The sequence below is a fragment of the Salmo salar genome, chromosome 20, assembly GCF_965601325.2.
Source record: "Salmo salar chromosome 20, fSalSal1, whole genome shotgun sequence".
NCBI classification, from domain to species: domain Eukaryota; kingdom Metazoa; phylum Chordata; class Actinopteri; order Salmoniformes; family Salmonidae; genus Salmo; species Salmo salar.
In genome coordinates, this window is record NC_138310.1 from 67,235,394 (window position 1) to 67,250,768 (window position 15,375).

At 41.7% G+C, this 15,375-nt stretch overlaps 1 protein-coding gene across 3 annotated transcripts in view; it reads right to left on the reverse strand.

Moving 5' to 3' along the window:
• LOC106581116 (gamma-sarcoglycan) overlaps nucleotides 1–15,375 on the reverse strand; it is a 46,214-nt gene that overhangs the window by 26,274 nt on the left and 4,565 nt on the right. For 2 of the 3 annotated variants that reach the window (XM_045703842.2, XM_014162873.3), the window contains exons 3-8: nucleotides 12,148–12,252; nucleotides 11,213–11,300; nucleotides 10,278–10,394; nucleotides 9,128–9,200; nucleotides 8,862–8,985; nucleotides 140–2,443 (exon numbers count right to left, since the gene is read on the reverse strand). In XM_045703842.2, coding sequence (XP_045559798.1) covers nucleotides 2,276–2,443; nucleotides 8,862–8,985; nucleotides 9,128–9,200; nucleotides 10,278–10,394; nucleotides 11,213–11,300; nucleotides 12,148–12,252 — 675 coding nt within the window. In that variant the 3' untranslated portion in view covers nucleotides 140–2,275. Of the gene's footprint in view, nucleotides 1–139; nucleotides 2,444–8,861; nucleotides 8,986–9,127; nucleotides 9,201–10,277; nucleotides 10,395–11,212; nucleotides 11,301–12,147; nucleotides 12,253–15,375 lie in introns of those variants that run through there. The other variant, XM_045703841.2, reaches the window with a different exon arrangement.

A 15,375-nucleotide genomic window follows, 5' to 3' on the forward strand; every position in this document is an offset into this window, starting at 1 on the left:
CTGTAGAAAAGCTTCCAATCTATTAATTGTCGCAAGACAGAAATAAGATAATTATGGAACTTTTAAAATAAAGACATTCTCCTTTCCCCCCCCCTGGTATTTTATCATGTTAATGGAAAATGTATTTCCAGATACATCATTTCAAACAATGATATACGTTTTATTATGTTAAAGACAGTAGCTTTTTACAAGAATAGCACAAATGTTTTATTCAAACATACAAAACCTGGCACACATGTTCCACAATTTATCAAAACATCCTCAACTTCACAATATTTAAAACTTTCATACCGTGCTGTATAAGTACAAGCAAACGTACATAAAACATGGGTTAACAGTGAACAGTAATGCATTAGAATCTATGTAAGAGTCAAAGTGGTGACAAGATAGCTAACATTTTTGCTAAAATCTAAATGTACAATAAATATTCCCTAAAGTAGTAGAGCACAGACGACAGGGGCCTCATTTATCAAAGGTGTGTGCGCACAAAAAATACTCTAAACCTTGCGTATGCCACTTTTTCTGCAAAGGATGGTATTGATCAATTGTGAACATGACAGGAAAGTGCATATCTCCACGCAAATCTCAAACCATGCGTGTGCACAACTGTATTGCAACAAATAGGCTTATTGTTTGTTTGGGGAAAATGGGAGGTGTTTGATGCACAGGAATTATAATGATGGTAGGGAAATAAAAACATTCAAATGTAGGCCTAATGATAAAATAGTTGCATTTGCCATTGGTAAGGAGATTGCATACCAGTGTGTCGTCTGTTTATTTTACCTTTATTATATAGGCCTAAATCATAATCATATTGCAGGATGCCTCCTTTTCTGCTTCGCAACAAATAGTAGGGTACCATTTATCAATCGCTAATTAAATAGCCAAGCATGCTCGAAAGTAAATAGACCGGTAGCCTTGATAGTATGTGACGGTAGGCTACAGTATTGCAATACAATAGTATTAGGAGTGCGACATAGCCTATTTCATTTCAGAGCCTATACCAAGACAGGAGATCGAAACACAATGATGTAATGATAAACAAAATATAGAACATTTCAGAGAGTGTTGAAAATGCATGCTTGCTGTTCCTGTACACTTCCAGTCATTGCACTAGTTAGCAATGGCTCCAGAAAGTACCTTCAACTTCCTTCAAACTGCAGCAGAGACATACAAATGGTATCCATGAGTGCATCTGACTGGGTAAGTAGAAAAAGTTGCCAAAATGTTGCACTGTCCCTTTAATTTCCCATTATTACAAAGTTATTACTTATAATACTGATTAGTTTGACTGACTATACTCTAAACTCCAATATAAAACCATTTCACACAGTAAATGCATAAATGAAAAAAACAAACACAGTGGCAGCAGGTGAACTGTGAGATGAAATTAAGTACTTGGGAAAACTATGACCTCTCATTGATGTCAAATCCACTTCAAATCAGTGTAGATGGGGGGGGGGGGGGGGGGGGGGGGTTAAAGAAGGATTTTTAAGCTTTGAGACAATTGAGACGTTGATTGTGTGCAATTCAGAGGGTCAATAGGCAAGACAACATAATTAAAAGTGCCTTTGAATGGGGTATGGTAGTAGGTGGCAAACGCACCGGTTTGTTTCAAGAACTGCAACGCTGCTGGGTTTTTCACACAACAGTTTCCCGTGTGTATCAAAAATATTAGGAAGGTGTTCCTAGTGTTTGGTATACTCATCTTATCTACATACTAGATCATATAATGCTTTTCTGCTCATATGCACAACATATCAATACACTAAGGGCTGGTTTCCCGGCCCCAGATTAAGCCTACACTAAAAATCACTTTCAATGGGAGATTCTCCATTGTGGACAAGGCTTCATCTGGGTTGAGGAAACTGGGCCCACACAAAGTCCTATATTATTGCATCACAAAAAAAAACATATTGCATAGGATGTAATCTGTTAACCAGCTCCTCATTGCCCAGCCATAATACCATAATTATAAAATAAACAAACAATCTCAACTCAGTGTAAACATAAGATAGTATCAACAACTATACTGCAGGAGTAAACCACTTATTGTGGTATAAAGTTGTCATGTCACTGTTTCAGTTACATAGTAAATTAGTCTCAAATTTAACTTCCATCAATAAAATGCACCATGAAAGAATTACTTAGGAGGATATGAAAAGTTGTGGTTGTTTTTTTTGCCTTTTTGAGGATTCATATGAAAGTGTTTCAGAGTACCCAATATAAAGGCATTTTCATTCACCAGGGTATAATCTGATGCCAAAGACACTCACTAGCACTCTTGGCTTTCACTGCACGTGGAGGTGACCCCAGCCTTGGACAGGAACAGCTTTCCGCTGGGACAAACACACACTTCGTAGAGTCCCTGAGCGTTTCCAGACACACCTCCTTGTCCCAGGGGGAGATTAGGCAGACGCACCGTCTCGGCATCCAGAATCACCTACAGAGACAACACACAACAAAGGGCGGGGTTAGATGCACCACTGCTGAAACACATACACACCACTGCTGAAACGCATACATATACACACCACTGCTGAAACGCATACATATACACACCACTGCTGAAACGCATACATATACACACCACTGCTGAAACGCATACATATACACACCACTGCTGAAACGCATACATATACACACCACTGCTGAAACACATACACACCACTGCTGAAACGCATACATATACACACCACTGCTGAAACACATACATATACACACCACTACTGAAACGCATACATATACACACCACTGCTGAAACACATACACACCACTGCTGAAACGCATACATATACACGCCACTGCTGAAACACATACATATACACACCACTGCTGAAACACACACATATACACGCCACTGCTGAAACACATACATATACACGCCACTGCTGAAACACACACATATACACGCCACTGCTGAAACACATTCACATACACGCCACTGCTGAAACACATTCACATACACGCCACTGCTGAAACACATACATATACACGCCACTGCTGAAACACATAAATATACACGCCACTGCTGAAACACATTCACATACACGCCACTGCTGAAGCACATTCACATACACGCCACTGCTGAAACACATACACATACACGCCACTGCTGAAACACATACACACCACTGCCACTGCTGAAACACATTCACATACACGCCACTGCTGAAACACATACACGCCACTGCTGAAACACATACACACCACTGCTGAAACACATACACACCACTGCCACTGCTGAAACACATACACACCACTGCAGAAACACATACATATACACGCCACTGCTGAAACACACACATATACACGCCACTGCTGAAACACATTCACATACACGCCACTGCTGAAACACATACATATACACGCCACTGCTGAAACACATACATATACACGCCACTGCTGAAACACATAAATATACACGCCACTGCTGAAACACATTCACATACACGCCACTGCTGAAACACATACACGCCACTGCTGAAACACATACACATACACGCCACTGCTGAAACACATACACGCCACTGCTGAAACACATACACATACACGCCACTGCTGAAACACATACACACCCCTGCCACTGCTGAAACACATACATATACACGCCACTGCTGAAACACATACATATACACGCCACTGCTGAAACACATACATATACACGCCACTGCTGAAACACATAAATATACACGCCACTGCTGAAACACATTCACATACACGCCACTGCTGAAACACATACACATACACGCCACTGCTGAAACACATACACGCCACTGCTGAAACACATACACACCCCTGCCACTGCTGAAACACATACACACCACTGCAGAAACACATACACGCCACTGCTGAAACACATACACGCCACTGCTGAAACACATATACACCACTGCCACTGCTGAAACACATACACGCCACTGCTGAAACACATACACACCACTGCTACTGCTGAAACACATACACACCACTGCTGAAACACATACATATACACGCCACTGCTGAAACACATACATATACACGCCACTGCTGAAACACATACACGCCACTGCTGAAACACATACACGCCACTGCTGAAACACATACACGCCACTGCTGAAACACATACACGCCACTGCTGAAACACATACACATACACGCCACTGCTGAAACACATACACACCCCTGCCACTGCTGAAACACATACACACCACTGCAGAAACACATACACGCCACTGCAGAAACACATACACGCCACTGCTGAAACACATACACACCACTGCCACTGCTGAAACACATACACACCACTGCAGAAACACATACACGCCACTGCTGAAACACATACACGCCACTGCTGAAACACATACACGCCACTGCTGAAACACATACACGCCACTGCTGAAACACATACACGCCACTGCTGAAACACATACACATACACGCCACTGCTGAAACACATACACACCACTGCCACTGCTGAAACACATACACACCACTGCTGAAACACATACACACCCCTGCCACTGCTGAAACACATACACACCACTGCAGAAACACATACACGCCACTGCAGAAACACATACACGCCACTGCTGAAACACATACACACCACTGCCACTGCTGAAACACATACACACCACTGCAGAAACACATACATGCCACTGCTGAAACACATACACGCCACTGCTGAAACACATACACGCCACTGCTGAAACACATACACGCCACTGCTGAAACACATACACGCCACTGCTGAAACACATACACGCCACTGCTGAAACACATACACACCACTGCTGAACCACATACACGCCACTGCTGAAACACATACACACCACTGCTGAAACACATACACACCACTGCTGAAACACATACACACCACTGCTGAACCACATACATACACACGCCGCTGCTGAAACACATACACGCCACTGCTGAAACACATACACGCCACTGCTGAAACACAAACTCAGCAAAAAAAGAAACTGACCTTTTTCAGGATCCTGTCTTTCAGAGATAATTCGTAAAAATCCAAATAACTTCACAGATCTTCATTGTAAAGTATTTAAACACTGTTTCCCATGCTTGTTCAATGAACCATAAACAATTAATGAACATGCACCTGTGGAACAGTCTTTAAGACACTAACAGCTTACAGAGGGTAGGCAATTAAGGTCACAGTTATGAAAACTTAGGACATGTCATGGTGTTGGCCTGTGGGGAAGGTTTATGACCCCCCCATAAATACCTTTCTCCCCTCTCTCTCTCTTGACTCTACTGAAGGACTCTTGAATAGCCTTTGTTAAACATAGAGAGTCTGGGAACATCAAACGGTGGGGGGAAAGGAACCATATTTCAGTAATCCAACCAGTGGAATATATGCGTTGGTACTTAATGAATATGATGTCAGTTTGGTTGTCATCTGAGACATTATGACTGATAACATAAACTGTATCTGGGAAAGTCTACACATTCTAGTTATCAGATTCACATGGAATTGTTGTGCAATTTAAATGTTTAAATATAAAACTATTTATGAAAAGATGAAATGTAATTTTAGCTTCCAAATGAGAGAATTGGGTTTTCAAAAGGTTAGAGCCCTGCTCAATCAGTGGCCCGCCCCTGTGACGAGACATGGGTTATAAACTATGAAACACACCCTTATCTCCCTCCACTATATAAGCCCTTGACGAAAATGTAACCTCCGGTTCCGAGGACGATAGGACGACGGTCTATACGTTAAAACGGACTAACATGTCAACTACAGAACTAAGCCAACCTCAGCGTGAGCTTTGGTTGTGAATGGTATGAACTTTGAGCTCTTATTCACTAAAGAAGTGAGACATCCTAGCCGTTGAGTTAGCAACAGCAGCTGTAAACGTGGGTTAGGAAAGGACGGAGGACGAATCCAGTCTAACAAACAACGAAGATACTACAACGTATCCAATTTACCACCAGAGACATTCTTCCGAGGACAGCAAGATCTCTGTTGAGCAACACGACCAGCATCTATGACCAACCTACCAAAGCGCAGCTCAGAGTAATATTTATTGCATTTCCCTTTTCCAAATGGGCGGTAATTTTAGAATGCATAAGATACTGTATTTACGATAGCAGAGCTTCTCCCTTTGTTCCTCAGTCTTCCCGCTCTTTCACTCAAACCCAACCCCCTTTCCTTTGTGTAACCAGACATCATGTCGTCTCCGTCCACCAGGGACGTTTTCTGTATGACGTAATTTGCATTCTGTGTATATGTAATTCTGTGTGATTGGTTAGGTATTTAGTAAATAAATAATTTAACCCAATTTTGTATTGCTGATTCAACTTGTTAGCCAGGGTTCGTGAAGATAACCAAGAATTTACAACTTTCAGATGAGACTGAAATAAGGTGACGATTAATATTGACTGCTATTGATGTAAAATATTACTAGGTCTTTCAGAGTTTATTCGGAAGATAACAGCTCTATAAACACTCTTTCGTTGTGCCCCGACTTTCTAGTTAATTACATTTACATGATTAGCTCAATCAGGTAATATTAATTACAGAGAAAGGATTTTATAGAATAACATGTCACATCACTTAATCCGGCATAGCCAAAGACACGACAGACACTAAAGAGGCCTTTCTATTGACTCTGAAAAACACCAAAAGAAATATGCCCAGGGTTCCTGCTCATCTGCGTGAACGTGCCTTAGGCATGCTGCAAGAAGGCATGAGGACTGCAGATGTGGCCAGGGCAATAAAATTGCAATGTCCGTACTGTGAGACGCCTAAGACAGCGCTACAGGGAGACAGGACGGACAGCTGATCATCCTGGCAGTCGCACACCACCTGCACAGGATAGGTACATCCAAAAAATCACACCTGCGGTACAGGTACAGGATGGCAACAACTGCCCAAGATACACCAGGAATGCACAATCCCTCCATCAGTGCTCAGACTGTCTGCAATAGGCTGAGAGAGGCTGGACTGAGGGCTTGTAGGCCTGTTGTAAGGCAGATCCTCACCAGACATCACCAGCAACAACGTCGCCTATGGGCACAAACCCACCATCGCTGGACCAGACAGGACTGGCAAAAAGTGCTCTTCACTGACGAGTTTGCGGTTTTGTCTCACCAATGTACCTAATCATAAACATCAATGCCTTTCTTTAAAATCAATACACAAGTATATATTTTTAAACCTGCATATTTAGTTAATATTGCCTGCTAACAGGAATTTCTTATAACTAGGGAAATTGTGTCACTTCTCGTGCGTTCCGTGCAAGCAGTCAGGGTATATGCAGAAGTTTGGGCCGCCTGGCTCATTGCGAACTGTGTGAAGTCCATTTATTCCTAACAAAGGCCGTAATTAATTATGGCATAACATTGAAGGTTGTACAATGTAACAGCAATATTTAGACTTAGGGATGCCATCCAGTAGATAAAATACGGAACGGTTCCATATTTCACTGAAAGAATAAACGTTTTGTTTTCGAAATGATAGTTTCCCGATTCGACCATTTTAATGACTAAAGGCTCGTATTTCTGTGTTACTATGTTATAATTAAGTCTATGATTTGATAGAGCAGTCTGACTGAGCGATGGTAGGCACCAGCAGGCTCGTCAGCATTCATTCAAACAGCACTTTCGTGCGTTTGCCAGCAGCTCTTCGCAATGCTTCAAGCATTGTGCTGTTTATGACTTCAAGCCTATCAACTCCCGAGATTAGGCTGGTGTAACCGATGTGAAATGGCTAGCTAGTTAGCGGGGTGTGCGCTAATAGCGTTTCAAACGTCACTCGCTCTGAGACTTGGAGTAGTTGTTCCCCTTGCTCTGCATGGGTAACGCTGCTTCGAGGGTGGCTGTTGTCGATGTGTTCCTGGTTCGAGCCCAGGTAGGAGCGAGGAGAGGAACGGAAGCTATACTGTTACACTGGCAATACTAAAGTGCCTATAAGAACATCCAATAGTCAAAGGTATATGAAATACAAATCGTATAGACAGAAATAGTCCTATAATTCCCATAATAACTACAATCTAAAACTTCTTACCTGGGAATATTGAAGACTCATGTTAAAAGGAACCAACAGTTTTCATATGTTCTCATGTTCTGAGCAAGGAACTTTAAATGTTAGCTTTTTTACATGGCACATATTGCACTTTTACTTTCTTCTCCAACACTTTGTTTTTGCATTATTTAAACCAAATTGAACATGTTTCATTATTATTGATGTATTATATTAAGTTAAAATAAGTGTTCAGTATTGTTGTAATTATCATTATTACAAATAAATCAATGTAAAAAAAAAAAATTCGGCCAATTAATCGGTATCGGCTTTTTTTTGGTCCTCCAATAATCGGTACCGGCGTTGAAAAATCATAATCGGTCGACCTCTAGCCGCGACGCTCCCCATCCAACCTGACATAGCTTGAGAAGATCTGCAGAGAAGAATTGGACAAACTCCCCAAATACAGGTGTGCCAAACATGTAGCGTCATACCCAAGAACACTCGAGGCTGTAATCGCTGCCTAAGGTGCTTCAACAAAGTAATGAGTAAAGGGTCTGAATACGTATGTAAATGTATATATTTCCGTTTTTTTACTTTATTATAAAAAACAGTTTTTGCTTTGTCATTATGGGGTATTGTGTGTAGATTGATGAGGAAAAAACGATTTTATCCATTTTAGAAAAAGGCTGTAATGTAACAAAATGTGGAAAAAGTCAAGGGGTCTTAATACTTTCCGAATGCACTGTACATTTACATGCCACCAGGGGACAGCATCGCTGCTATTTATAAATATCAAGACCAGTAAGTAAATGTACATGTCTCTGTCACATGTAGTGTAAAATATAAGTACAGTACTGTCAGTCAATAGCAAGTAAATCACACATTGCCTCACCAGTCCTTCACTGGAGTGCAATAGAAAATCCATGTTAGATGCAGCCTCGATGTTCCCGGCCAGTGCTTTGACAAAGACTCCCTTTGGTGCATCCATGCTGAGAGAGCGGGTTGGAGACTCCAGCCTGGAACACACAGGAGAACATCAGTTTGATCAATTCCACATATGACTGTGATAAAACCATCAATAAACTGCTTGGAATTAAGAGTTCATATTTCATATTGGCCTATTCCAAGATGTCAATGGTTATGGGATCCAGCATCTACCTCAAGTCTTTGAAGGGCTCAGCTTTGAGCAGGGGCGTCTCTACAGAGTGTTCAAACAGGGCACCTTCTAGACCTAAATAAAAATAAACACACAAGGTGCTCCTTATTAAGTTGATAGTCAATTACAATGAAACATCATTGGTGTTACCATAAAGATACAGGTTACATATAGTATTCTATTTCATTTTGCTATGTACTGTGAGTGGGTCTACAGGTCCTGGCAGTCAATTGTTTCCCTAGGTGCTTGTCAACTGGTGTTAGTGAGAGGATGACATTTGCACTGCCTCAGAGTCACCTCCAATCACCAGACCTGAAGGAGATAGAGAATGTTTGCAGTGCTTTAATCACTGTGGTTGACAGCTTCCTTGGCTAGCTAATTACATCTTTATTACCACCAGCCTTTGCCAATTCGTATGTTACCATAGCATGCAAAGTTGCTCACCTGACATCACACTATAGAGTCTCACTAGGTCTGACAGTGATATTGTAACAGTATACACATCTTTAGCTTTGTTCTGTTTGTGCATGGTTTTCTGGCCAAGGTTGTGTTAACTTTTGCTCAGTGTCTAGCTAAAGTGAAATGACCGTCACCGTCCAGCGGTACGTCAGGCTCCAGATGTCCGAGACATAATGAAGCTATCAAAGGAAACTCTCTTCAGCTAATTACCCCACACAGCACGAGGGCACTGACCTCCCATCAATACTAAAACTAGACACAACAAAGAGATTAGGCAAAATAGACAACTTGAGCATACAGTCTATAATCAATTGGGTGGACTCTGATATGTTTGACTTCAGTTCTTAGTTACTGTAGCTTCAATTTACGTTATATTATGAATATACTTTAATTATAAGCCAACAAATTAAAAAGCAAACCTTTCCTGTCATTTTTAGATGAATGAGTTTGACTTTCAATACCTTTTCAAGGACAACTTCGCAGAAAAAGTAAAACTGCTCCTGTCCAGTAACTACCATGTCAAATGAAAATGTATTACTTTGATATGTAAGAAAACACTCAATGATTCAGTACATTGCTCTCATAAATTACAATAAAATGAATGAAAATCCTGTTTGTAGTTCATATCTGTAATGCTGTATACACATGTATGGGCTAAGTGGTGTGACACTGACACTGCAGACATGATTGTACCTGTGACACGAAGCTTGTCTGTCCCAACAACCACCTCTTTGTCATCTGCAGAAAACAGCGTCTTGGTGTTGGAGCTGATGACAAAGTTCTGTGCATTTCCCTGGGCCACATCTGGACCTAAAATGACACCAGGGAGAATTATTAGAGACCAGAAGCAGTCAAAGCTGTGGGACTGGGAGACATAGGCTTAGCATAATTGAGATATCATATGCTGTATCACTAAAACATGTACATTTTGCACGCAACTTTAAAATTTGGATGAATTTGTTCACTTTGTAACCACTCTCATAAGAAATAAAGCCAGGGTGCCGGTAGGCCTACTGTCCAACTGTCTCTGGGCAGAAATAGGCCAGTGAGACATTTAATACACTTCAATACCATTTTCTATAGAAGAACAGAACAAGATGTTCTTTCCAAACGACTTACAGTATGTCTGAGGGGGAATAGACCAAATAACTGGTCTTTAAAACCCTTAAACTTCCTTCACAGAGGGTCACATAGATAGGTCAATGCCTTTTATGGCATAATGACCAAGAATACATAACAACCTCGTGAAACACTGTAATTTGTTTAGTCGTTTGTTACCCCTCTAATTATGGCACACTCCTCTACGAACCCCACTGGCCAGCCATTAAAGGTGCGCAAATAATAGTCTCTGTAGGCCTGAGGCACTTGGTGTAACAGATAGGCCATTCTGGTACTGATGATAGAAAGCTGGGCATGGGGTTTTAATGGCAATCTGATGGAATATGAAAGGGGAGCTGCGTTTTGTCATTGCTAATGTTGTATTACATACAGTACAGCTGCAGGACAAGTCCATGAATGACATTGCTGAAGTGTCCATATATCAGTTGAATAGTGCAATTTATAAACATTGCTAGCATGCTGTAGTGTGTGTGTGTGTGTGTGTGTGTGTGTGTTTTCTGTCCACTTACCTACAGAGAGACTTCCTGTGACATCATTATTTTCATTGCGGGCATTGAGGGTGACGTTTTCAGACGAGTTCACCAAGAGAGAGGAGTCCTGGAAAAAATAACTCTTTGGTCATCAATGAGCATCCTGTGCACGTCAGATATCACTGGACAGGACTTTAATTGAACATGGGGCACAACACAAAATGATGCATTGCCAATGAATGCTACAAAATGCATCGTTATGCTCCTAGGTTCAAGTATCTGTTCCTCATTCATACCTTTCAGAAAAAACTATTTAGTTACAATAGGCTAAAGAGATGTAGCCTATTTGGGCAAGTCGTGAAAAGCATGTAAATGGTTTTCTCATTTCTTGTGTATAATGAACACTGAATCGAATTCAAAACTGTCGACTTCAGTGATGAAATTGTCAGTCCATAAATGGTGAATACATTGCTTTTTTAATTTAGCTCAAAGACAGAGTGGGGGAAAACACAGCACAATGAGGAAAAACCATAAACATGTAGACAACTACTGCAAAGTGTTACCATCTGCTGCTCGATTGCACACCATTGACTGTTTTCCACCACAAATATCCAGGAGGTAAATAAGGAACTTGCTGCACTGTACATCCACAGGGACTGCCAAAGCTTATTGAGTAAGACACATTTCCCAACTATGCAAGAGAATGATGTCAAAATACAGATCATCTGACTATACCTCAGGAAAGTTGTTTTGGTGTAATTGCCCAGCGTTTTTAACAGGAAGGGCTCCTAGATTCAACAAACAAACAATCAACTTTGATTTCTATGGTTTCCTGACAATGAGTCAGAGCTTGGGAAACCAGACCACTTTAATCAACACAACCCTATTGGACTGGGTATGAGTGTTTGAGGAGAAGGAGGAGCAGGAGGAGGAAGGAAGAGGAGAAGGAGGAGTGTAGGAGCCTGTTCGCTTACCTCTCTGGAGTGGATCTCTTGGGCGTAGAGAGGAAAGAGGAACTCTGACTCGCCGTCCTCAAGCCTCACTCCGTCCGATGTTACTTTTAGGTGTCCCATCCCTTCCTGCAATGACAAGCAGAAAGAATGAACTCAGCAAGGCATCAGAGAAAAGGCAGTGCACAGGGTATACTACAAGAAATTCACTCCGTAACCATGACTATACTGTGTCCCCAAGGATTTTTGTAACACCATGTGTTGTTTCTAACTCTGGATGGTGAGTGAATCTATTTTAGGTGATGGTCTCTGCTGGATATAGTGTTGGGAGTTAAACACACGGCAGTGAATATATGATTCATAGCACCCCAGGCAATAGTGACTTTGATAATGATCCAGTGTGAAAGAAAAGCAGAATCTCTGATTTCAATTCCACCTAATAACTACTTCTCTCAGGCTATATTCCAAAAGGACGGAGGAATCATGAAAAGTGTATAAAACTAAGCTTACTGTGCTAGAGGGCAAATGTTGGTTTTTATTCATCCCACCAGGCAGCCATTGGATGGCAAGGATAAGAGACATGCGGCTATACCCTCCAAGACTGAGGGTAACTCAAACTAAAGCAGCAGAGATCTATGTGTTTGCTCTGCCAATGCAGTCACTACATTCCCAGGATGTTGTGTTGTGATGTTTCAGCTACTCCTAAGCCCTGGGTCTGCAGTGTGACCTGATTTCCTGGTCTCTTCCTTTATGTAAATGATTTCACACCTAAATAGTATGTATTTATTGTAAGACACATATTGATGTAATCAGTTAATGGTTCCACCTGTCAAGGATTTTAGAGGGCGGAATAATGATGATTTAAATGGTTTCTCATGTCCAGATCTGTCTACACTTGTAAGATATCCAGACACAATGCATTTTCTGACTACTTCCGGAGGGTGGCAGGATGATCTGATCACAATGTGTCTTTTGATTGTCTACACCTGTCTAAAAATGTGGGCACAATAAGAATGTGGACAAAATCAGGACAAAGGACATAAGTTAGAAGCAGGTATAAATGGGGCTTCTATCACTTTTAAACATTACTTAAATTGTAAATCAATGCAAAATGAATCAAAACAGTTTTGGCCTAATGCATTATCACATCATATTGGCTATATGCTTGGCCTGCCAAAATTGTTCATCTCAGACCATATTATATTTCAAAACTCGAGCTTTGACAACAAAATCGATTAGTTGTGAGGAACAGCTGAGCATAAATTGAAATAAGTTGCTTTTAGTCCCTGCACAAGTTGCTGATGGTACCTGCACTGGATGGTCAGTCTCAGCGGAGGGAAGGAGAGAGCAACAGAGGATTCGCCTCTCACGGACCCTGCTCTCTTCTTTCCTCCAGTGAGTGACCAGAGAGGGTACACCTCCTCCCATTGATGGCGAAACTCGAGTCGCACCGCATTATTTCTGCCTCATGGACAAATTCATGTTGTTCCTATGACCGGAGAATGTGAAATACTCCTCGATATTAATATAGACAGGAGGAGCTGCTAGTAATAAAAAAGCTGGCCTATCGATACACTTGGCTACTAAGAGCCAATTTATGTTTGATCAGAAATGAGGTCGGGTGCCGTATGGATGGTGTGACGCAATTGCAGAGGCTCGAGAGGAATGCGGAGGCCAAATTGAGCTCTTTACCGAATCGTCGTGCGCCTTCGACATTTTTTAACAACGCAGAGGGCTCAGTCAAATATACTTATAACTAAATCAAGATTGAAACGACAGGCTGTTGTCTAACGGAAACAAATGAGTCATAGTGGGCAGAACAAGCAAGGAGGGGGCAGAGCCAAGCACGAGCTAGAGATACTATTGGTGAGTTTTAGCATGCACGCGCATATTTCCTTTAGGGAACGCCTACTCTGTGAAGTGCGCGTGTGCACTCCTTCCAAACAACGCAATTTTTAAAAACGTTGGCAAAGGGGAAAGTCTTCAAAACGTAGTTCACTCTGTTCGTAACAGATTCTAGTTTTGGGAACAGCAAACTGTATTGCGATCAAATGTTTCATCGATGAGCAAATGTGTAGAATGTCGGCCAAAATCCATCTCGTTCCATCTTCTCCCACTACCGGCCCCTGGGCTTCATATGTGAGTGGAAACGCCAAACGGATGCGTTACATTTATACATCTGGTGAAATATATGCCTCATTGTTCTATATGTGGCTCAGAAGCTCCTCATTGATATGATTGGTTGACGGTAGTTGGGGGCGGGAGGTCCTGTTAAACACAAACTCCCTTCCTTGACAACAGCGCAAAACGCATTTTTGGTCTGACTTCTGCAGAGGCCGCATTACCGTAAATGAATGCGTCAGATTGAGTTTGCGGTGCCTTTTAGTCATTGCAGCTGCAGTGCGAGATGGAAGTAAGGAGAAGAATCCCACTTATAGAAACAGTAGCTCTGTGCTGTATTCTTTGACAGTGTCTCCTTGGTAATGGTTTTAAAAGTTATGAAATCTCAAGTAACTGAACTCTATACTACTCTGTAAATTGGTCATCTCTGTATAGCCGTCGCAAGATCCACTTGTTGATGCTTATATATAAAACCCTCTTAGGCCTCGTTCCCCCTATCTGTGATACATACTGTAGCCCTCATCCTCCACATACAACACCCGTTCTGCCAGTCACATTCTGTTAAAGGTCACCAAAGCACACACATCCCTGGGTCGCTCGTCTTTTAAGTTCGATGCAGCTAGCGACTGGAACGAGCTGCAAAAAACAGTCAAACTGGACCGATTTATCTCTTCATTCAAAGACTCAATCATGGACACTCTTACTGGCAGTTGTGGCTGCTTCGCGTGGTATTGTTGTCTCTGCCTTCTTGCCCTTTGTTCTGTTGTCTGTGCCCAATAATATTTGTACCATGTTTGTGCTACTACCATGTTATTGGCATGTGTTGCTACCATGCTGTGTTTCATGTGTTGCTGCCATGCTATGCTGTTCTCTTAGGTCTCTCTTTATGTAGTGTTGTCTCTCTTGTCGTGATGTGTGTTTTGTCCTATTTTATATTTATGTTTTAATCCCAGCCCTGTCCCCGCAGGAGGCCGTCATTGTAAATACGAATTTGTTCTTAACTGACTTGCCTAGTTAAATAAAAAGAATAATATCAAACTTTGCTGTGGGGTCGTGGAACCTATAGGCACGGTGATTCAAACTATCAGATTGGCTATCATTGTCAGTCTGGTAGGCGGAGTTTGTCACTAC